The sequence below is a fragment of the Sorex araneus genome, chromosome 1, assembly GCF_027595985.1.
Source record: "Sorex araneus isolate mSorAra2 chromosome 1, mSorAra2.pri, whole genome shotgun sequence".
NCBI classification, from domain to species: Eukaryota; Metazoa; Chordata; class Mammalia; order Eulipotyphla; family Soricidae; genus Sorex; species Sorex araneus.
In genome coordinates, this window is record NC_073302.1 from 302570917 (window position 1) to 302592758 (window position 21842).

General features: G+C 51.4%; 1 protein-coding gene across 1 annotated transcript in view; it reads right to left on the minus strand.

Moving 5' to 3' along the window:
* The window catches only part of TRAPPC11 (trafficking protein particle complex subunit 11), a 37693-nt gene extending 15984 nt beyond the window's left edge, over positions 1 to 21709 (minus strand). The window contains exons 1-18 of the mRNA XM_004614687.2: positions 21547 to 21709; positions 19078 to 19216; positions 17700 to 17922; positions 16026 to 16195; positions 14733 to 14803; positions 13116 to 13230; positions 12741 to 12840; positions 12266 to 12339; positions 9604 to 9700; positions 7219 to 7352; positions 6186 to 6333; positions 3141 to 3234; positions 2233 to 2312; positions 2050 to 2128; positions 1913 to 1967; positions 1274 to 1419; positions 657 to 718; positions 410 to 542 (exon numbers count right to left, since the gene is read on the minus strand). Coding sequence (XP_004614744.2) covers positions 410 to 542; positions 657 to 718; positions 1274 to 1419; positions 1913 to 1967; positions 2050 to 2128; positions 2233 to 2312; positions 3141 to 3234; positions 6186 to 6333; positions 7219 to 7352; positions 9604 to 9700; positions 12266 to 12339; positions 12741 to 12840; positions 13116 to 13230; positions 14733 to 14803; positions 16026 to 16195; positions 17700 to 17903 — 1762 coding nt within the window. The 5' untranslated portion in view covers positions 17904 to 17922; positions 19078 to 19216; positions 21547 to 21709. The remainder of the gene's footprint in view (positions 1 to 409; positions 543 to 656; positions 719 to 1273; positions 1420 to 1912; positions 1968 to 2049; positions 2129 to 2232; positions 2313 to 3140; positions 3235 to 6185; positions 6334 to 7218; positions 7353 to 9603; positions 9701 to 12265; positions 12340 to 12740; positions 12841 to 13115; positions 13231 to 14732; positions 14804 to 16025; positions 16196 to 17699; positions 17923 to 19077; positions 19217 to 21546) is intronic.
* Between the last annotated feature and the right edge of the window lie 133 nt (positions 21710 to 21842).

Here is a 21842-nt window from a genome sequence, read left to right on the forward strand (position 1 = left end):
ATCATTGTGTCTTGGAATGCATTTCAAATTTCAAGTAACAAAACTGCAAATGGAAGGAAATTTGAAGACAAACGCTCTTTAAAAGCTTGATCTTTGGGGCTGGAGAGAGAGTACAGCGAGTTGGGCGCTTGCCTTGCACACGGCCGACCTAGGGTCCCCAGAGGACGGGCAGAAGAGATCACTGAGCACAGAGCCAGGAGTCAACCCTGAGCATCAACCAGGTGTGGCCCCCAAAACCAAGCTAATCACGTTTTTATGAATCATCAAAGCTTGATCTTCATAAGTCTGTAAAATGTTGGTAGTTTTGAAAGCCCTCGGACTTGGGTCTCTGTGATCTGGCATGTGCCTGTTGTGCAGGAATAAGGTGGAACTCTCTGGAAGCCTACAGCGGGCGGTACTGGCTACCCACCGAAGGGCACGAAGTCCTGGACGCCGATGGTGAAGACGTTGCTGCCGGCCAGGGACACCCTGTCTGCCCACAGCTTCTGAGCAGCCTTCACGGCCAGGGGGTCGCAGTCAGGTTCAGGGTCAGGACTTTCATTCTGCACCAGAGAATCCAACGGTCCCCAGGTGAGTTCAGAGCAACTCAGGGCACGGGGTTGGGGGGGGAAGCACCCCCCCATACCCACTAACGGTCCCTCCACCCCAACACCTACCATCAAGACGTTTATGAGGTTCTTCTCGATGCGAGATTTTTGGTCATCTTTCAGAGTTGAAGCTGGTACAAAGAAAGAGAAAGCGTTTGGGGCAGGAAAGGCAGCTGGGGGTCCCCGGCCAAGGCATTTTACTGAAGAATACTTGATTCCTAGCACCACATACAATGGACGCACGTGTACATGCATGTACACACACACACACACACACACACACACACACACACACACACACACACATAAAAGCTCTTTCAAGGCTTCAAGGCAGGCTCAGCACAGTTCTAGAGAATTCACACAAAAGTCTGACTCTCGGGGCTGGAGCGATAGCACAGCGGGTAGGGCGTTTGCCTTGCATGCCGCCAACCCGGGTTCGATTCCCAGCATCGGTTCCCTGAGCACCGCCAGGGGTAATTCCTGAGTGCAGAGCCAAGAGTGACCCCTGTGCATCAAAACAGAAAACAGCCTGACTCTCAAAGTTATCAATGATACGTATGGACTCATGCTGAAACTCTAGGTGAAGAAAAAATGGCCATCCGCCCAGTGACAGGCGGGGAGACTGCTCTCCAGCACCCGAGGCTGGCCCTCGCGTCAGAGCTGTCCCCTGCCCCGGCGGGACTCACCCCTTCCGAGGAGCTCGAGCGAGTAGGTAATGTAGTCCTTCAGCTGGGCCATGAGGTAGGCACACTTGAGGGCGGTGGTCAGGATAGACGTGAGCAGGGTCCACCACCCCTCACTGCGGTAGTCACACATCACATAGTCCAACAGCCTGCGGAAGGACAGGGCGGGCTCAGCGAGGGCTCGGCCCGTGCCTCCCGGGCGACCCTCCCGTCCCGCACCCCGGGGCCTGCGCTGAGGCACCTGGGCAAGGCTCCCGGTTCAGCATTCGATTCCCTACAACTCTGGAAACCACCCAACACGCAGGTGACATTGACCGACCCAAACGCAACAGAAATGGAGCTGAGTGGCAGCCAAATTAAATGTGGCCACGAGCAAACTTCCTCTTCTCCCTTCACGGCCGCTAAAACAGCCGTAAGAATCAAGAGCAGGGCTGGAGCGATAGTATGGCGAAGAGGGCGTTTGCCTTGCACGTGGCTGACCCGGGTTCGATTCCCAGCATCCCATATGGTTCCCCCGAGCACCAACTGGAGTAATTCCTGAGTGCATAAGCCAGGAGTAACCCCTGTGCATCGCCGGGTGTGACCCAAAGAGCAAAAAAAAAAATTAAAAAAAAAAAAAGAATCGAGAGGAATACAACTCACTTCAGTGCTTTGCTGTAGTCCTTCGCGTGGTAATACTCCTCTCCCATCTGAACCACTGCAAAGGAAAAGAGGGTCCCGAGTACGGGCAGGAGAGGGCTCTGGGCTGCGGGCAATCAGGCCACATGGTGGATACCTACTCAGGTGACTTTTCATCCTGGGACACTTGTACTTCTTGAACTGTGCGACGGCATTGCTCAGGAGAGTAATGATCATTTCCTGCGGGGAAAGAGACGGGGAAATGCTGCAACCACCAGTGGGGGCTGGTGGGGGGGGGGGGAGCCTGTTCTCCAGAAATACGGCAGCCTGGAACAAACACTCACGGAGTGAACGACGCTCCTCTCCTTGAGTTGAATGGCAAGAATTCCCGACTTCTCTTTCTCGGGGTCAGAAAGATCGAAACCTGAGTAAGACAAGACGCACCCCATGTGAGAGCGGCCTGAGGACACCCGCTCATCACAGGAGTACTGGACATGGGCCCTCCTTGAGTCCTTAACTTGAATATTCTCAAACGGTCTCGCGTGTTCGAGGCGCTAGGCGACGGCTCTCCCAGAGGGGCCCTTCTCTGTGACCCGTGCTCGGAAGAGAACAGCATGGAGCTCTAAATTCTTCCGGCGAAGTGGAGGTCCCCCTCCCCGTGGCCAGCCTTCCCAACACCGAGCCTCCAAAGGCACACAGCAAACTCGTACCATGAGTGACATGGGGAAAAAAAATACTAATTTTCAGTCAAGACACGTGAACAATGCTTGAAAATGTTACCAGGAATTGGGAAAGTTAAGGGGAACTGAAATATTTACGCAGACCAAACTGGCTTCCGAGCTGTGTGTCCCTACAGACAGAGACCCATGGCTGCCATTCGGGTTTTACTGCAGAAGAGAGAGGAACAGAAAACTCTCTTAAGGGGCTGGAGTGATAGCACAGCGGGTAGGGCGTTTGCCTTGCACGTGGCCAACCCGGGTTCGAATCCCAGCATCCCATTTGGTCCCCTGAGCAACGCCAGGAGTAATCCCTGAGTGCAGAGCCAGGAGTAACCCCTGTGCAACACCGGGGTGTGATGACCCAAAAAGCAAAAAAACAAACAAACAAACAACAACAAAAAAAAAACACACTTGTGACGGAAGAGATGGAAACCCTAAGAAAGACGTGTTTCAGAAGCACACAGTGAAAAAAATGATGACCGCTATCTTTTCCTTTCAAGGCTGGGGGAAGAGGGAGGAGAAAGACGATGTACTTAGTATTCCTTGTCGCCAGGGTCTCTGTCCGTAAAAGTCAAGAACTTCCGTTTGCGTCTCTAAGGGGTCAGGACTGGGGTATGTCACAGAGGCCTGTGAAGAAAACACAACCTGAATGAGCTTCCACGACCCGTCACAAACCAAGGTGCCCTCTTTAATAGAATTAAAAGGTCCTCATAAACACAAACACTGACAAGTGTTAAAATATTAAATATCTCGTGTGTGTGTGGGGCGGGGGGGTGTCTGTCTGTCCTTCTGTCTGTCCCTGTGCTTGCTGGGAATCAAACCCAAGTCCTCACACATGCCAAACAAATGTTCTGCCTCTGAGCAACACTCCTGGTTGATGAATATTTTAACTTGTTTAATTTTCAGAAAAATTAAAAAATTTCATTTAATATTTATAAAGTCTCATGAAAATTCATCTGATTCTGGTACATTATTTCAGAGGAACCCTTTTCTTTTTTTAAAAGCAAACCAACAGATAAGGTTACAAAGCACTACATATATATCCCAAATTATAAGTACTTTTTGTGTAAATAAAACAATGTTATAAAATTGTTTTATAACATTGGGGCTGGAGTGATAACACAGCGGGTAGTGCGTTTTCCTTGCATGAGGCAGACTTGGGTTCAATTCCCATATGGTCCCCTGAGCACCACCAGGAGTAGTTCCTGAGTGCATGAGCCAGGAGTAACCCCTGTGCATCGCAGGGTGTAACCCAAAAAGCAAAAAAAAAAAAAAAAAAAATGTTTTATGACATTCTTTCATTTTTCCTTCTCTTCACTGTACCAGAAACGCTGGTGTTCTTGGTGAAAGGCTATTCTTAGCACAGGAATTTAAAAATTGCATTTCTCTATTTTTCTTTTTTACAGTTGCTCCCCTCTGAAGATACATTTTCAACACAGACATCTGTTAAGCAATGCAGAAAGCACCCCAAACCCCAAAGGATGAAAACAGAAACTGCCTCTAACTCCATCACTGTTCACAAATGTATACCACTGGGGCCAGAGCGATAGCACAGTGGGTAGGGCATTTGCCGTTCACGTGGCCGGCCTGCGTTCAATCCCCGGCATCCCATACGGTCCCCCGAGCACTGTCAGGAGTAATTCCTGAGTGCAAAGTCAGGAGTAACCCCTGTGCATCGCTGGGTATGATCCAAGAAGGCAAAAAATAAATAAATAAAGACTTCTTAAAAAGAAAAAAAAAAGGTATACCACTGTCCTTTCCAGATGCTGCATGCCAACATTTCTTTATTATCGACTAAACCAATTTTTTATTTAAATATATTCTGTACTTTTCACCAAACCATTAAATACTCTCCTAAAATGTTGTTTTTTCATGGCTTCTTACTACGCCCCACTGTAACAAACTCCCTTTAGTTGTTCTTCTTGCTATTGCTATTGTGCCCCAGATTAATAAGTCTGTAAGAACTTCTTCATAAATCAACCTTGCTATTACCGCAAGGTGTCAAGAAGGAAACTGGTATCTAAAGGCCTTACATTTCCCCAAAGTGAAATTTAGAGAGAAGCAAACTTTAAAGATTTCTCACATTTATCCGAAATGATATTTTGCATGTAAAGTCATTTATTAAGAGCCATTTCCTCACACATTTGTAAAGTCTAGTTTTAATCACCTTTAAAATACTGTGTCTCCTGAAAGTTCCTCTGAAATAAAGTCCAGAAGTCAAAGCACTTGGCCCGCAAATAGTCAACCCCGGATGGGCCCCCAGCCCCACACAAGGCCCCCGAGTACCATCAGGTCTCCGGAGCAGAGCAGGTGTCGGCCCTGAAGAACATCGGGTACGGCCCAGTGCCTGATGAACCCCCAGCTCTACCGTGTCCAAATCACAATAGAGCAAATGTTAAAACTATAAAGTACAATCAAGTGATAAATCACATACCAACAACACAGTAATAAATGGCTATTCCATCACTTAAGGGCTGGGGGGAATCTATGTACTTAAAGTAATAATCTGCAAACTCAAATTTCGGACTGTTTTTGTTGGATATTTGTTTTGGGGACACACCTAAGTGGTGCTCAGGGCTTACTCCTGGGTCGGTACTTAGGGATCACTCCTGGCGGGCTCGGGGGACCGTATGGAATGCTAAGCACCGTCCCCACCATGCTCTCACTCTGGACCCCTGGGCTGGGCTTTAGGGCTATGTTTCTGGTAACCTTGCCCATCTTCAGAGAAGACCACAGCAGTTTCAAGAGAAGAGAAACCCATGGAACAACATGGCAAGGATGTGTGTGTGTGTGTGTGTGTGTGTGTGTGTGTGTGTGTGTGTGTGACGTTAAGGGTGTTGAGGTGGAAACTGGTACCTACACATAATCAGGTCAGGCTGAGGCACACGCCAAAACCAGTAACAGCAAGTCTCACAAGGGAGACGTTACTGGTGCCCGCTCGAGCAAATCGATGAACAATGGGAGGACAGTGCTACAGTGCTACCTATCTTCAGAGAACACCCCCATGGTTTTAAGAGAAGAGAAACCAACATAATTGCTTGGTGTGTGTGTGTGTCTGTGTGTCTGTGTGTATGTCTGTGTATGTGTGTCTGTGTGTGTGTGTCTGTGTATGTGTGTCTATGTGTGTGTGTCTGTGTGTGTGTGTGTCTGTGTCTGTGTCCATGTACATGTCAAAGGTATCGAGGAGGAAATGAGGAAACTGGTATCTTAACCATAATCCAGGTAGGCTGAGGCAGCTCTGAGGCAGCTCTGCACCGTGCCTGAGGCTGGAGCCCCTCAGAGCAAGCAAAGGACCCTCTCCAGGGCTCACAAGCAACCCCATCCCCTGGCTTCCTCTGTGTCCCCCTCTGGCAGCCGCCCCGAGCCTGTCGCAAAGCCATCTGTTTCCCTGCTTGTCTGCAGCCCCACACTTGCTGCTGGTCACCAACCAGGCTTCTCACGAATTCTGTGCCACTCACAGGTGACAATACACCCTCAACTCCTGGAGACGCTGGCAAGACAAACCGATTCTCTTCCCAGGCTGGGACGGGAAGAGCCACGCCAGGCCAGGCCAGGGGCGAGAGGCCGCGGTCACCCACCTCGTGGCTGCAGAGGGCCTTGGCGAGCTGCTTCCGCTCCTGGGCGTAGTATGCGGCCTGCTGGTAATAGAAACCAGGGTTCTGAGTTTGAATAGCGGTCAGCCCTAACTTAATAGCTTCATCAAACAAATCTCCAAAGGCCTGGAATCTTGGGAGGAGAAAAGAAAAAGAGAAAAAAAAAAAAGTCAAGAAATTTTAAAAAAGAAAAGAATGAAAAGAAAAATCTCCCTTCCCACAGTCACTCACTCAACCGGGAGCCAGCACCTCGGCGATGCACTCAAAGGTGGGCCCAGAAACCGCAGGGCGATTTGGGGGTGAAGATGGGTAACACCCTCGTGGGGGCTGCACCTCCACTCTCCCACGCGTCCCTCGGGCTTGGTGAACCGGCCACCACAGTGCACGTGTAGGGGGGTCCCTAGCACTCAAACACCATTTCCGGGACCCGTTTCACTGGGGCTATTTTGAAGTGTGAAACCCCAAGCAGTGACCGCCACAGGGCAGGGTTCTGTCCTGGTGACTGCTGACCACCCGAGCCTGGAGCCCGGATGGAGTCTCCTGAGCTAACTGGTCCTCTCGGGCCACTGCCGAAGTGAGGACCGACTGACCCTGGAAACGCCTGGTGTTTCTCCAAATGCACAACGGCAGCCCTCTGGGTGGGGGCTGGCGGGAGGGGACAGGACGAGCCTCTGAGGTCCCCGGGGCGGCCTGTCTGGAGGGGACTGCTTCGGGGTGGTCCTGCAAAGGCCACGTAGGTCTGGAGGGCTTTGCTCTAGAGCAGTTTTCAACTTGTTCCCAACACCGCTTCCTTCCTGAGACACGTCCTTGGAGGTGCCACCAGGCAGCCCTTACTCTTACCCTGTGGCGTTCCCCCACCCCCCTTCCTCGAGCCTTTCACCTGAGGCCCGATGGGGTATCCTGGGGACCCCGAAGGGCCACGGAGCTGAGGAACACTGCCCAGGAAACCGACTGACCTCCCCCGAGGCCTGCGCTAGGCTCGCGCCCGGGTCCGAGCGCGCCCGGCGGGGAAACGTACTGTTTGGACATCCACGCCGCGTGCTCGAAGGCCAGCTCCGCGCTGCCCACTTTCTTCTTGCACAAGTCGATGTGTTTCCGGAACTGGGCGATGGCGTCCAGCGGGGTGTTGTGCTGGAAACACAGCCGACAGATCTGCAAGACAGGCGGCCAGCCCCGAAATCAGGGGGAAAATCAAAGTCACTCACCGCCCCCCAAAGTAAAGCAGAAGACCAAAAGTCGAGAACAGATCCCGTTAAAGGTGCACCGTGAGCCCGGCCTTAGAGGCCCAAGGGCCCTGTTCCCCAAGTTCTCTGCGGTACAATAGGGCGGACACAGGATTGCCAAAGCTTAGGTCCCTCTCACAAGTGAAACACTCATTATTTGTCTCGGTCAATTCTACCCTTAAGAAGTTCTTTTAAAACCTATTCAGGAGATGGGGCCAGAGCGATAGCATGGCAGGGAGGGCGTTTGATTTGCCTGCAGCAGACCCAGGTTCTATGCCTGGCATTCCATATGGTCCCTGAGCACCTCCAGGAGGGATTCTTGAGCACACAGCCAGGAGTAAGCCCTGAGCATCGCCAGGTGTGCCCCTAACACAGAAGAAACAAACAAAAACCTCTACAGGAGAAAGGCCGGCGTGACAGTGGGTTTGCTCCCCGGCATCCCAAAGGGTCTCCTGCGCACAGAGCCAGGAGTAGCCCCTGAGCACTACAGGGTAAGGCCCCAAAGGCCAAGACAAACAAGCAACTACACAGGAGGGAAAGAACAGCAGTTCACTGAACATACAGATGGGCTAAAAAATAAACCACCTCCAGTGGAAACCCAAGAAAGGACAGACGGACTGTCACCCTGGGAGCCGGCAGAGGGCACACACTTTATGGTCAGAGCACGGCAGGTGTTAGCAGACAAGAATCAGAGAGCCCCCGGGACACCCCGGGAGGCTCTGTCCAAAGAGCAACCTACGTGCATGCATGCTGATTACTGGCTTCTTTTCTTTTCTTCTTTAGTTTCACGTCTTAAACCCAAAGGAACACGTGAGAAACCCCTCATCCACCCCTCACTTCCAATCTTCCATTTCTCTTTCCAAAGGCTACCAGCTCACAGCACGTTTCCTAACGTGCTCTGGGCATACACAGCTGTGTGACAATACCGAGAGAGAAGAGACAAGACAAGAGTCTCCAACATGCTGCTTCATTTCTCTTCGGTTCAGCGAGTCTCACCCCAGGGTGCTCGGGGCTTACTCCTGCCTCTGTGCTCAGGGATTCCTCCTGGCAGAGTCTCAGGGGCCAGACGGGGTGCCAGGGATTGTGCCCAGATCTGCCACATGCAAGACAAGCGTCCTCCCTTCTGTAGTACCTCTCTGGTCCCTCACTCCTCACTTTTGTCACCTAACGGTGTATCCTGATATACTGATACACATATATCTGCCTCTTCCTTAACAGTCATACCACCGCAGAGCGTTGTACTAGCCAGCCCCTTACTGCTGGGTTGTGTCTGATCATTTCCTCTGACAAGATGCAGCAAACAGTCTTTTAGATGTGACTTGCAAACCCATGCACACATTTTCATACGTTTCCTGAAATGCAACTGCTAAGTTAAAGAGGTCATCCACTTTAAATCTATAAGGCAAGCGCAGAGATGTTCTCAACAAGAGCTGCACCAATTCACATTCACACAAGTCATGAATTCAAGGGTCTATCGCCAGTGTCACCAGTCCAACACCAGTGATCTTGAAAAGATGGGTGTGCAAAGATCAAAAGCAGGCAGGCAGCCTTCACTTGTACTGGCCTGGGGCGGGGCATTAGCTCTGCCACAATCAATCAGGAGATGGTGAAATAACATACATTTCCCTAAGGGGAGCAGACTCGACCCTCCGGCTGCACAGGAAGCCAAAGCTGGCGTAACAGCTCAAGTTCAATGATACAAATGGTTTTCTTCTCATTTCCCTCTGCTCCCAGCACGAGTTATGTGACACTGTAAAAGGAGTATGACCTCGGAAAACTGCTCTAGATGGGAACTCCAAGGGCCCACATGTCAAGAAACCAAGTATATTCTGCACTAAGAAGCACGGCATTGCTTAAGAAAAAAGGACAGAAAGAGGGACAAGAAAATGATCAGAGGGCTTGAGCAATAGCACAGCGGGTAGGGCGTTTGCCTTGCACACAGCCGACCTGGGTTCAATTCCCAGCATCCCATATGGTCCCCCGAGCACCGCCAGGGGTAATTCTGAGTGCAGAGCAAGGAATAACCCCTGTGCGTTGCTGGATATGACCCAAAAAGCAAAAGAAAAAGAAAATGATCCAACCCTTCTCAGAATAAGAAATTTTGATTTTCCAAGTTTAAAGAGGCATTCACTCTAATCTTTAAAGACAATTTCTCGTTTATTCAGAAGGAGAACTGTTACCTTGTAGTTTATAAATCCCGCCATAGTCTTAATTTCCAGAATGTTCGTTTCGTGGGCTCTCAGTTCATGGACAAGATTATAGGCAGTCCGGTAATTCCTGACACACACACGGGAGGGTGTTAATAGGGAGATGAATCAATGAGGAGGAGTGCTACAAACAGTATCAGAAATAAGAGATAATACTATCTCAACAGCTCAGCTACAGACACGTTAATCTCTGATTTCTAGAAAAATCATCAACTGGTCACTAACTGGTGTATGGGAGAAATCAGTAACTCTCTCTGCAGCTCAGAACCAGTGTCAGAACTGCAGACACGATTCTTTGGCATAAATATCTGTCACAAACCAATAGAACGTCTGCTGGAGGGGCTGGAGTGATAGCACAGCGGGGAGAGCATTTGCCTTGCACACAGCCAACCCGGGTTCAACACTCAGCATCCCATATGGTCCACCGAGCACCACCAGGAGTGATTCCTGAGTGCAGAGCCAGGAGTAACTCCTGATTGTCGATGGGTGTGACCCAAAAAGCAAAAAAGAAAAAAGAAAAAAGTAAAAAAGTGTCACCCCAGGTTCGCTCCCCAGCACAATATAAGATCCCCTGAGCCCCCCCAGCAGTGATCCTGAGCACAGAACCAGAGTAAACCCTGAGCACCACAGGGGTGGCCCCCCCAAGATAAATAAAAATGAATGAAACATGTGCTGGGTTTTTCTTTTCAAAGCACCATTAACCACCTTCTCAGACAAATAGAAACGGACTTTGTGAGGGTGTACTCCAAAGTACCCAGGGAAATGGCTTGAACCTACGTACTCCCAAGGGCAGTGGGTGTCTCTGAGCCCAGGAAAGCGCCCTGGGGGAGAGCGGGCAAGAAGAGCCACCGGGCCCGACCCCACGCTGATGAGTTGGAGGTAATGAGAACACAGCCTGCTCCAAATAAAAGTGCTAACAGCTCCAGCTAACAAGTGTTCTTTCTAGAACTATGACTGGATTGAAGAGAAACAAACATTTTCATTCATACCATGAGTAAAAACATGAACTACAGGGCCAGAGAGACAGTTCAAAGGGCTGGAGCACATGCTTTGCATGCATGATGCCCAGGTTCCTGGAAACACACAGGACCTCGAGCACTGAACAAGGAGTAGCAGGTGAGGCCCCGAAGCAAAAACAGAAAGTCGGTAAAGAAAAAAAAAGGAACCACATCAGAGTAGGAATAATTGTATAAAGTTGCTGAAATATGATGTCTAGAATCTAAACTCATACGTGTATACATATGTACATGTGTATATAGATAATGTAAAATATGAGGTTTCTGTGATTTACTCTGAAATGATTTTTATTTATTTTGTTCCTATTTTTCCTCTCTCTTCTACACCTCTCCTCCCTAATTTTAGGATTTGACAGCTGTTTCTTATTCCTGTCTTTAAAAAATGAGCTGTTAGAGATCATGTCTTGTTGTGTTTGGCTTCTGTTTCAGTGAAAGCAAAGCAACAAGATGCTTAAGCACTGCAACTAGCCTTCAAAGTTCTAACAGGGCCCGTGACTGAGAAAAGATGTTCCTGGCAGGCCACATAAAGCTAAACAGAGACAATCCCGACTGGATAACCGGACTATTCCGCCTTGAAAATCCCACAGTCTGAGGGGCCGGAGCGATAGCACAGCAGGTAGGGCGTTTGCCTTGCACGCGGCCGACCCGGGTTCGATCCCTGGCATCCCATATGGTCTCCCAAGCACTGCCAGGAGTAATTCCTGAGTGCAAAGCCAGGAGTAACCCCTGAGCATCGCTGGGTGTGACCCAAAAACCAAAAAAAAAAGAAAATCTTACGGTCTGAGCTAGTTCATGTTTAATAGACACTAAACTTTGGGACTCAGAGCCAGAGAGAGGGGACGGGGGGAAGGCACTTGCCACACACGCAACTAGCTCTGGTTCAAACTCCAGGAACCGTGTGTGGGCCCTGAGCAGCACTGGGGGTCACTCCTGAACTCCTGGGCCCAGGAACGGCCGAGTTCCTGCCAGGGGCTGTCTGAAAACACCCCCACCCCCCAAAAAGAAATTGGAAATCATAAGATTTTATTAAATATACAAATAAGAAGCAGCTAATAAGATGGGGGGGGAATTCTATACATAATGATTTAGGTCACTGTCACTGTAATCCCTTTGCTCATTGATTTGCTCAAGCGGGCACCAGTAATGTCTCCATTGTGAAACTTGTTGTTACTGTTTTTGGCATATCGAATACGCCACAGGTAGCTTGCCAGGCTCTGCTGTGTGGACAGGATACTCTCGGTAGCTTGCTGGGCATGAAATTCAAATATATTAAACCAGAATCCTTTGACACTATAAAATTTAATTCCAGTAATAAAGTAGAATTTTATTTAAAAAATCATAAAATAGTGGCCAGGGATGTTGCCCAGTGGGAGACGCCTGCATATGTAGGCACTGGGTTCCATTCACAAAACTGAAAATAATTTAAGATAATTTTGTTTTAAAATCTCTAAGTATCACATTTTATTCCTCTCAAGAGAAGAGAAAGTATATATTATATTCCTGAATCTAACCCACACAAGCATTTTAAGATTGAAAAGTTTGGTTAGAACTTCAAAACCGCCACTAATGTTATCGTTACACAAAGGGAATTTTCGTTTAATTCATTTCCAGGCACTTACTTTAAAGCATTTTGTGTATCTTGTTTCAGCTCACTGAAGAAAGCTATTTTGAACTGATGTCTAACAAACAGAAGCTGAAAAAAAAGAAAAGAGGAAAAAAGCACCATTACACACCATCTCTTAAAATATGAAAAGCATGTTTAGTAAGAGTTGATATAAAAGCAAGAAGAAAACACTCAAAACTGAAGTTCGAGAATGAGTTTATAGCTCAGCAGCCGAAATAGCTTTCAAAGTTCCCAGTATACAAATAAGCCTTTTAAAAGCTTTACAAAGTGCAAAAGCCATTTAAAAACATTAAAGCCGTACCTCACGGTGATTCATTAATATAAAAATAAATAAATAAAAGTCAAATAATAATAATAATAATAATAATAATAATAATGTTAAAGCCATTTAACAATCTCAAAACCCACCAGTGCTAAATCATCTACTCCAGGATACTCCTGACTTCCCATTTTAGGAAAAACTCACATACCTGGTGAGTTGTTTTATTCAAAAACTCTTTATGAGACTTCACCCTTCGGATCTCAGTGTAGTAGTAAGTCTGAGCGTGCTCGTAAAAGGCATTTTCTAATCTGTTTAAAAAAAAAAAACACACACACACACATTCAAGCACTAGAATTCTTTCAGCAAAACTGTTCTTTGGGGGCCACAGCCGGTTGTGCTTGGGGCAGACTCCTGGCTCTGCACTCCGGGATCCCCCCTGGTGAGCTGGGGGACATTGTGGGGTGCTGGGGAGCAACCCCGGGTCAGCTCTGTGAGAGGGAACCTTCCCCGTGGCTGAGGCCCCATCTGGAATTTCTCCCTCCCGGAACAAGTGTGTTTCTGAGATGCGCACGGCCCCGCGTACCTGATGATGTAGCCCACCAGGTGGTCCGTGTGGGGCAGGACGAACAGGGACTGGCCTGAGAGCTCACAGGCGTTGCACAGAGCCGCGGCCCTCTCGGAAGCAACCACGTCTTCTCCTGGGAGGGCGGGAGGCAGCCGGTGGTCAGGCCGTCAGAGGCTCTCCTGGGCCTGCTGCCCTCGCCCCTGCCCCCGGCCACAAGCCTCAGGCCTGCTCGGCGCTCGCCCCTCAAGGAAACACTGGGGGCTCTGCTCCTGAGCCGAGAGGAAGCAGCCGCGGTCCCACAGGGACAGCAGAGAAAAGACTACAGAGGGCCATCCTCATTCCAGAACCTTCCACACGGGAACAACCCAGACAAGAGCTGGGGCTCCGACAACGGGCAGGGAGGGAAGGAACGCCTCTGAGACAGCCAGCCTAGGTAAAATGAGAACTATTTGAGCCTTTTGAATCTGCCCTCCTACAAATTAAGAAAATCTCAGTGGTACAGAAAGAAAATAACGCCAAATAGATCTCAGAGAATTAATCTTCTCTTTAAATAATCAGGTGAGTACCGGTACCTGCCTACAGAGGGAGGCAAAGAGAGCAGGAGGAGGGGGAAGACTAGGAAGATCTTGTTCGTATTTTTCACTGTTTTACACTAAGCACTTACTCGTGTGTTGTTAGTACTTTAAGCTAATGCACCATCTTCCTCTCAACTGAATGCATAAAATAGTTTCTTACACTGAAAAATATTCGCCTAGTAACAAGTGCAGGTTAAAAAGAAAGGTGGGGAGTTGCCGCCCACGAACGGTCTCTCTGGCCCCTCTGATCAAGCTGCTTAACAGCCATGATGATCCCAGAGACTCAGAAACAAATCTCGGAACCCTGCGGCTTCTGGCAGAAATGCGTCCGGACTCCGCATTAGGCTACCAGCGCCAGGCCACCCCAGGTGGGAAAAGGTGTCAGCCCCCCGCCTATTCCCCCTGGCGGCTCAGTGACCCCCATCTTCCAGAGGCCAATGGGCAGTCAGTTATGAGCCAGCAGTGACGAGACACACAGGGCCTGACGGGATGGGGGTGGAGTCGGCCCTTTCCTCCCCACAACAAGACCCCGAGTCACCACTCACGAACAACCTCTCTGGCTACTGATCAAGCTGCTTAACGGCCATGATCCCAGAGACTCAGAAACAAATCTCGGAACCCAGCAGCTTTTGGCAGAAATCCTTCCAGATTTAATTATTAAAATTTCAAAATTCCAAAATTGCATGGCCGCACATCGTCTACTATTCATAGTCAGCAATCGAAAACAAATTGTCTAATGTTGCCTTTTTGGCAGCTCTGATTGCTGCGTAAAATCCAAATAATAATGGTGGGTCTGGTGTCGAAACATTGAATGTAATCAAAGTAGAGAGAGAGTAATGTGGAAACCATCTGCCACAGAGGCAGGGGGACGGTGTGGGGAGGGGGGGCATACTGGGGTTTTTGGTGATGGAAAATGTGCACTGGTGAAGGGACGGGTGTTTCATCATTGTATGACCAAGACTTAAATCCGAAAGCTTTGCAACTGCTCTCACGGTGATTCAATAAATAAATTTATAAAAAAAAAAAGGGGGGGAATCATTGTGAATTAATCCTTTAATACCTGGGGGCAAAGGGGTTTTCTTCTGAATCAGAACCACCGCGACTTTGGTGTTCCTGCCTTGCAAGCTTTGCCTGAAACAGAAAAACCACAGTGAAAATGAATGAAATGATCGTCTCACAAACGCAAACTCAGGACTTGACTCCGACATCAACTAAAGAAAGGGGGAGAGGAGAGAAGTCTCCTGCGTCCCAAGAACATGCGATTTAAAAAATGAAGAGCAAATCCACATCAAGCTCCTGATCCTTCAACAAATTGGCTTGAACAGCCCAAGCACAGGGGCCTGGGGTGGCTCCATGACTAAAAGCACCTGATTGGCCAGCAGGAGCCCCGGAGTCCACCCCTAGTGGGGGTGACAAGCACGGAGCAATCCCTAATGTCGAGAGAGAGAGTGTGACCTCGGCCCACGGCAAGTGTGTGTGGGCACCCGGGCGAAGACATCCTGGCCACACTGGCCAGGAGCCCAGAGCCCAGAAAACGTCGGCCAACTTCCCAGGCAAAAGGTACACCAGTGCCACCCCCAGCCCCAGAAAGGGCATGACCCCATGAGCACAGGACTGGGTGGGGGAGCCCCACGAGCCCTGGGTTCCTTAACTCAGCAGAGACAGCGGCTAAGCACAGACTCAGAGACACGGGGACCCAGAGCTAGTTCAAAGGGTTCGGGGGCTCAACCCCTGGCGCCACATGGTCCCCGAGCACAGAATCAGGAAGAGCTCCTAGCTGCCAGGAGTGGCCCCAACAAAACCATTATCCAATGTTTCCTGGAGAGAGAGAGAGTACCCAGCGGTTCTTGGGGAGCTGTGCCGTGCTAGGAGCAAACCCAGGGCCCCCGCATATGACTCATGAACTCCAGCCTTTTTTTTTTTTCCTTTTTGGGTCACACCCGGCGATGCACAGTGGTTACTCCTGGCTCTGCACTCAGGAATTACTCCTGGCGGTGCTGGGGGGACCATATGGGATGCTGGGGATTGAACCCGGGCCGGCTGCGTGCAAGGTAAACACCCTACCCGCTGTGCTATCGCTCCAGCCCCAACTCCAGCCCTTTGAGCCATCTCCCAGCCCCCAGTCCATTATAGAGGCATCACCCAAAACCGTTATTCCGAAACGGAAAGGGCGACGACAAAGCCAGAGCCTCTTGGGACCAGAGACCAAAACTGTTCTCCTCCCTAAAGATCGATTCTCAGTGCCAGAGAAGGCAACAGGGACTCAGACCCCACTGGCTGCCAGGTGCCCTGGTGCACCTGAGTGTCCCCGCCTCCCAGGGGTGGGCACTGCCCCCGGGGACGCCTCAGGTACCTGACGATCTCCACCCGCGTGGCGCACTCCGACTGCTTCTCCTTCCACTGCGGCTCGTCCCAGTCCAGCTCGTAGAACACGACCACCAGCGCGGGCACCAGGTTCAGGTGCTTGTTCAGCCACCCGGTCTTCAAGATGCCCTTGGGGATGTACCATTCGTAGGACGTTCTCTGCGGGCAGGGGCGAGAGGGAGGCGGTCACTCGGCGGTGCGGGACTGGCACTGGCCGTCTGCACCGGGCACTTCAGGAATCCATCAGGGGGAGGACGAGAAGCTGGCAGGTGCGGACGCAGGTGAGCCATGCTGGAAGGGATGCACTTTGTTTCCAGAAACACCCTTCCCTCCCCCCCCCGCCATCCCCAGCCAGTGCGTTTGTGGAGGGTGCCCAGGCTCCCTTTTCCAAAAAGTTCTGCTTCTACTTCCCACCCACCTGCTCTGGCTTCCTGCAAAAGCTGCTTCAGAGCAACACGCCAAAAACTCAACATGGCTTCAATGCCCGATGGCACCAGCCCTGGCTGAGGATGGAGGAAGGAGGGAGGGCGGTTCCTCTCCTCTGGGTGGTGGCGGTCTGGGGCCTCACCCAGACGTGCTCAGGACTTCCTCAGGGCTCTGTGCTCAGGAATCCCTCCTGGCAGTGCTCAGGGGAACAGACAGGGTGACGGGGATGGAACTGGATGTACAAGGCAAGGCCCGGCCCCCTACCCTCTGTACTGCCTCCCTGGCCCCAAGCTCCAATCTCAGCCGGGGCAGCGGTGGCTGGGGGGTCAGCACCAGAGCCCCAGGGTGGGGAGGGAGGGAGGGAGGGACTTGGGCAATGTGTCAGCCCTGGGGACAGCAGACAATGCCTCGAAGCCCACCAAACCGCCTGCACCAAAGCAGGTTCTCCAGCTCTTGGTGGTCCAGCGTCCACATCAAGGAACAAAAGACGAGCAAGGAGGGCTGAGGGGCCAGAGCCAGAATACAGGGGCCAACCCAGGTTTAACCCCCAGCATCCCATATAGACCCCTGAGCACCACGATTCCTGAGTGCAGAGCCCGGAGAAAGGCCTGCGCACCACAGACAAACAAAAAGAAAAAAAAAGTCCCCTAACAACCTTAGGAGGCTCCCAGCACAGACCACAGGAACAGAGAACACACAGACACATATACACACACAGACATAGACACACAAACACACAGAAACACACAACCTCAGAGGGCTCCCCAAGACGAACCACAGGAACAAAGCACATACACACACACACACACACACACACACACACAAAGACAAATACAAACACACACACAACCTCAGAGGGCTCCCAGCACAGACTATGGGAACAAAGCACACAGAGACACATACACACACATAGACACACACACACAAACACAGAGTCTATGTGTGTGTTTGGGCTGTGAGGGCTCCAAGCACAGACCATAGGAACAAACTGCATACACACACATGCACGCAGACACCCAGAGCTCGGAACAAAGTATACACACGTGCACACACGCATGCAAGCTCAGAGGGCCCCCAGCCTTCTGGGAGCAAATGGGAACAAAGTGCGCGAGCATGCAGACACAGACACACAGACACACAGTCACACAGACACACACACACACACACAGATCCCAGAAGCCAAGCACGCGTGCAGACACACACATAGGGGCCCCTCAGGGAGTACGACTGTCATTACCTTGGGTCTACATTTGGGATATTCGTGGTCCCCTGGCAACACCTTGAAGGAGATCGGGACCCGGTCGGCCCTGCGGTTGGCACAGAAGGCGTCCCACACGGCCCGGTGGACTGCATTGTAAACCACGTCCAGGCCCGTCAGCGTCACAAACGCCATGGGCCGGCAGCACAGCTCCACGGGGAAGTCCCACTGCGTGGGGCTCATGGTGGGAGATGCAGGGGCTCTGAAACACAAAGCACAGAGGTGAGGGCCGTCACCAGCATGTCGCAACCCCCAGACTCCTCCCCGACACCAGAGCCTAAACCAGACGGTCCAGAGGCACGAGAGGAGACCCAAAGGGAAAACACACAGGGGCTGGGGAGGAAGCACAGCAGGGAGGGCGCATGACCACCCAGGGTTGCCGGGCCCCCCTCCCCCGTGCTCCAGAGAGTCCCGGACCCCAAGGAGTCATTCCCAAGCACAGGGCTGGGGCGACCCCTGAGCGCCCCCAGGGGTGGTCCAAAGGGAAAAAGAAGAAAGGGAGTTTGTAAGTCTGTAACCGTATCTCATGGTAATTCATTGGGGAAAAAAAAACCCCACAAACAGCATGCCAAATAAAATAGCAAAATGTTAAGGGTTCCTTAATAAATGCATGCTTTAGAGGCCTAAATGTACATATTCATTTCAAGTACATTTTATAAGACAATTTGCCCTCAAAAAAAAAAAAAGAAAAGAAAAGAAAAGAAAAAAAAGGGAAAGGCCATCTCCAAATTAGACTTAATGTAAAGCAACAGCTACTGGGATTCGATTTTTTTTTTTTGCTTTTTTTTGGCAATGCTCAGGGGTTACTCCTGGCTCTATCTACACTCAGGAATTACTCCTGGAGGCACTTGGGAGACCATACGGGATGCTGGGAATCAAACCAGGGTTGGCTGTGTGCAAGGCAAACGCCCTCCTCGCTGTGCTACCACTCCAGCCCCTGGGATTCGACTGTTACAAAATCTTTCCTATCAGAAAGGCTGTGTGCAAGTTGAAGACACGCCGCTACTTTCAATATGCACACGAATGCATAAAGGCCAAGGAAACAGTCAGTGACCACATCAAAACAGGCCTAAAGGAATGACCTATTTCACTTATTTAAATAAGAAAAAGATATTGACTTATGTAAACAATAAAGTACAGCTGTCAGCACTCATCTCTCTGTGACCGCTCACATCTCATTTCCTGGGATTTTTTCTTTTTAAATAATATGCTAGTTATTTATGGAACCATGCCTACACTGTGCCTACAAAATGTACTGCTTAAAGGGAAAAAGCAAAGGATGGGCGGTCGAATCCAGGAGGCCAGGCTGTGTTTGTTATCTGAGACTCGGCTGTCACAGATCCAAGAGCACACTCACTTTAGCAGAGCCACCTCAGAGTCGATTCCGAAGGAGAGCACCGGTGTGACTTAAGAGAAATTCCTCATGTCCCAAACTCGGCGGTCGAGACTCTCCCGAGAGAACCAGGCTGGCGGCAAGGCCGCTGTGTGACGGCAGCCTAGGAGAGAGGCAGAACACACAATATGGGTCCGCACCATCCCCCCTAGAATGCCAGCACCACACACCAATGTCCGGCATCATACACCAATGTCGTTCTCGGCGGACCCCAGTGCTGAGACCAAAATGAGCTCAGGTCCACTTGGTAAGAAAAGCGGGGAGCCCCGGATGAGCAAAACCAAGGGGTCCGATCCAGGGATTCAGACATGCAACGCAGGGACCCGACCAGGCAGCTAAGCCCTGGCCCGCACAGAGCTGTTTAGTGGTTTGTTACTTTTTTATTTTTATTTTTTGGTGGGGGCTCCCAAGCAGTGCTCACGAGGCCTGGGAGCCCCATGAGTGATTTTCAGCCAGTCGGGCCGGTGGTTCAATGCAAGGGTCTGAGGGAACACTGCTCCAGTCCAACAAGGCCACTAAGCGCCCCTCAGGAGTCGCCAGGGCATCGCCTAGGAACGCTCAGAGGACCCCGAGGTGCTAGGGTCATCGGCAAGCTGGCCCTGCGCCCTAATCCCTGCACTGTCTCCCAGGCCCTTGAATGGAGGGTTGACTCTAAAAAAGACCTCAAGGCGTTCTACCTTTACGGAGTGCTACAAAACAAATGACGTGGGACACTTACTAGACGTCCGTGCCTACTGTAGTTAGATAGTTCAGAGTTCCTTCAACATAAACATGGGGCTCGGGCTCAAGCTGCAAGGCTAAAGAAGTACACATTTGGGGCCGGAGCGATAGCACAGCGGGTAGGGCGTTTGCCTTGCACGCGGCCGACCGGGGTTTGATCCCCGGCATCCCATATATGGTCCCCCAAGCACCGCCAGGAGTAATTCCTGAGTGCAAAGCCAGGAGTAACCCCTGAGTATCGCTGGGTGTGACCCAAAAAAAAAAAGCAAAAAAAAAAATAAAGAAAGAAAGAAGTACACGTTGAAAGAAAAATATCCTAGGGGACCGCAGCCATAGTGCAGCAGGTAAAGCCCTTGTCTTACACACTGTAGACCCAGGCTCGACCCCCAGCATGGGTGATTCCTCCAAGCCTTGTCAAGAATCAGCCCTGAGCACAGAACCAGGAGTCAGCCCTGAGCACAGCTGGTATGAGCCCCCCACCTCGAGAAAATCAAAGAAAAACGTTCTGGTTCTAGGAAACCTGGGGGTAAAAATTAAGAGCTGGTTTAAAGACCTCTGCTGATACCCAGAAGTCTGGTGTCAAGCAGAGGCCTACCTGGCCTACCCTAACCCAGAGGTGTGGGGTGCTAGAAACAGCTCCATCAGTGCAGCCCAGAGGAAAATACACAACATGATGTGTATCTTTACACACCTGTGTAGCAAAACTAGGCAGAGATGGGCGGGATTCTAAGACCCCCAATTTAACCTCTTCTCCTGAAGTACTTTTCAGGGATGGCTTCCCTTACCCACAGCACCTGGCAACCAGGGCTCACCCACTCCACAGGCTCAGGGAAGCTGGCCGGCACTGGACAGCGTGGATTCTGCGTCACTGTCACTCTGCCCACCCTCCCCCCCCCCCCCACACACACCCAAGGAACTGTATAAAAGCTACGGGAAATGCTGCCTCTAACTGCTTTACAGATGCATGAAACGGTGTAGCTCACCCTGCACCCCTGGGGTGGGACACGGAGGAACACCCACCAGGAACAGATGGAAAGGTGGTGGGGGGGGGGAGGGAGGCGTGTGACTCCTAGGACAGGAAAAGTTGCTCCTTCAAGGAGCAGAGAATGACACCAAGGAGGCCGGGGCAGCAGGGGACAACTCGGGGGCTCAGGGTTGGTGGGAGCTGTCATCTGGAGGCTGGCACGGAGAGACCCTTGAGGCAGGCTCTGAAAAAGCAGGGGAAACCTGGTAGGGAAAGGTGGCCTGGTTGAGACAGGCCTTTTATTTTAAAAAAGAATAATAATTAAAATAACGATGCCACTGTGTTTGCAATGAATGGAAGGTGCGGGGGCCGCAGGAGACAATGCAAGCAAGGATGGGGCTCAGCTCGGTCCCATCACCAGGAGAAAACCAGCGCGGGGTCAGGTGGGTGCAGGACAGCGGTGGACAGCTGGCACCAAACAGCCTCCCCAGGTGGTTAGCGCTGGGGGAGCCTCACCCCAAGGAGTGCAGAATTCTGCCCAGGAAGTTCCAAGGAGAAAAGGCGGAGAAGTAAGTCTACAGACGGCCAGGCGGCCGCCCAGATGCACCCCCCGGACCCGACCGCTGCCCCCAGCGCCCGGGGTGGGGGGGTCCCAGGGCAGGTGCGTCTCGGCTTAGGGGGCCGCTCCGGGGTTGCACCGCAAGAGGAAGCGCAGGCCCCCGCCCCGAGCCCAGCGCGCCCGGACTCACCCGGCACACACGCCCCCGGCCCGCAGCTGCGGCAGCTGGGCGAGGACGAGCGGGGGAGGCGGGCAGCGCTGTCCCCGCACGCCAGGCCCAGCGACGCCCCGGAGCCGCCACCGCCGCCGCCACAGCCCCGGAGCCGGCTCCAAGCGGGCGCGACTTCCCCGAATGTCCCTGCGCATGCGCGGAGCGTCCGAGTGACAGCTCCCGGAGCCAATCGCCGCGCGGGAGCCCACAGCGGCGTCACTGGTGGCCCCGTTGCCTAGTGGATGCGCGGCGGGGAGGAGTGGAGCGAGGAGGAG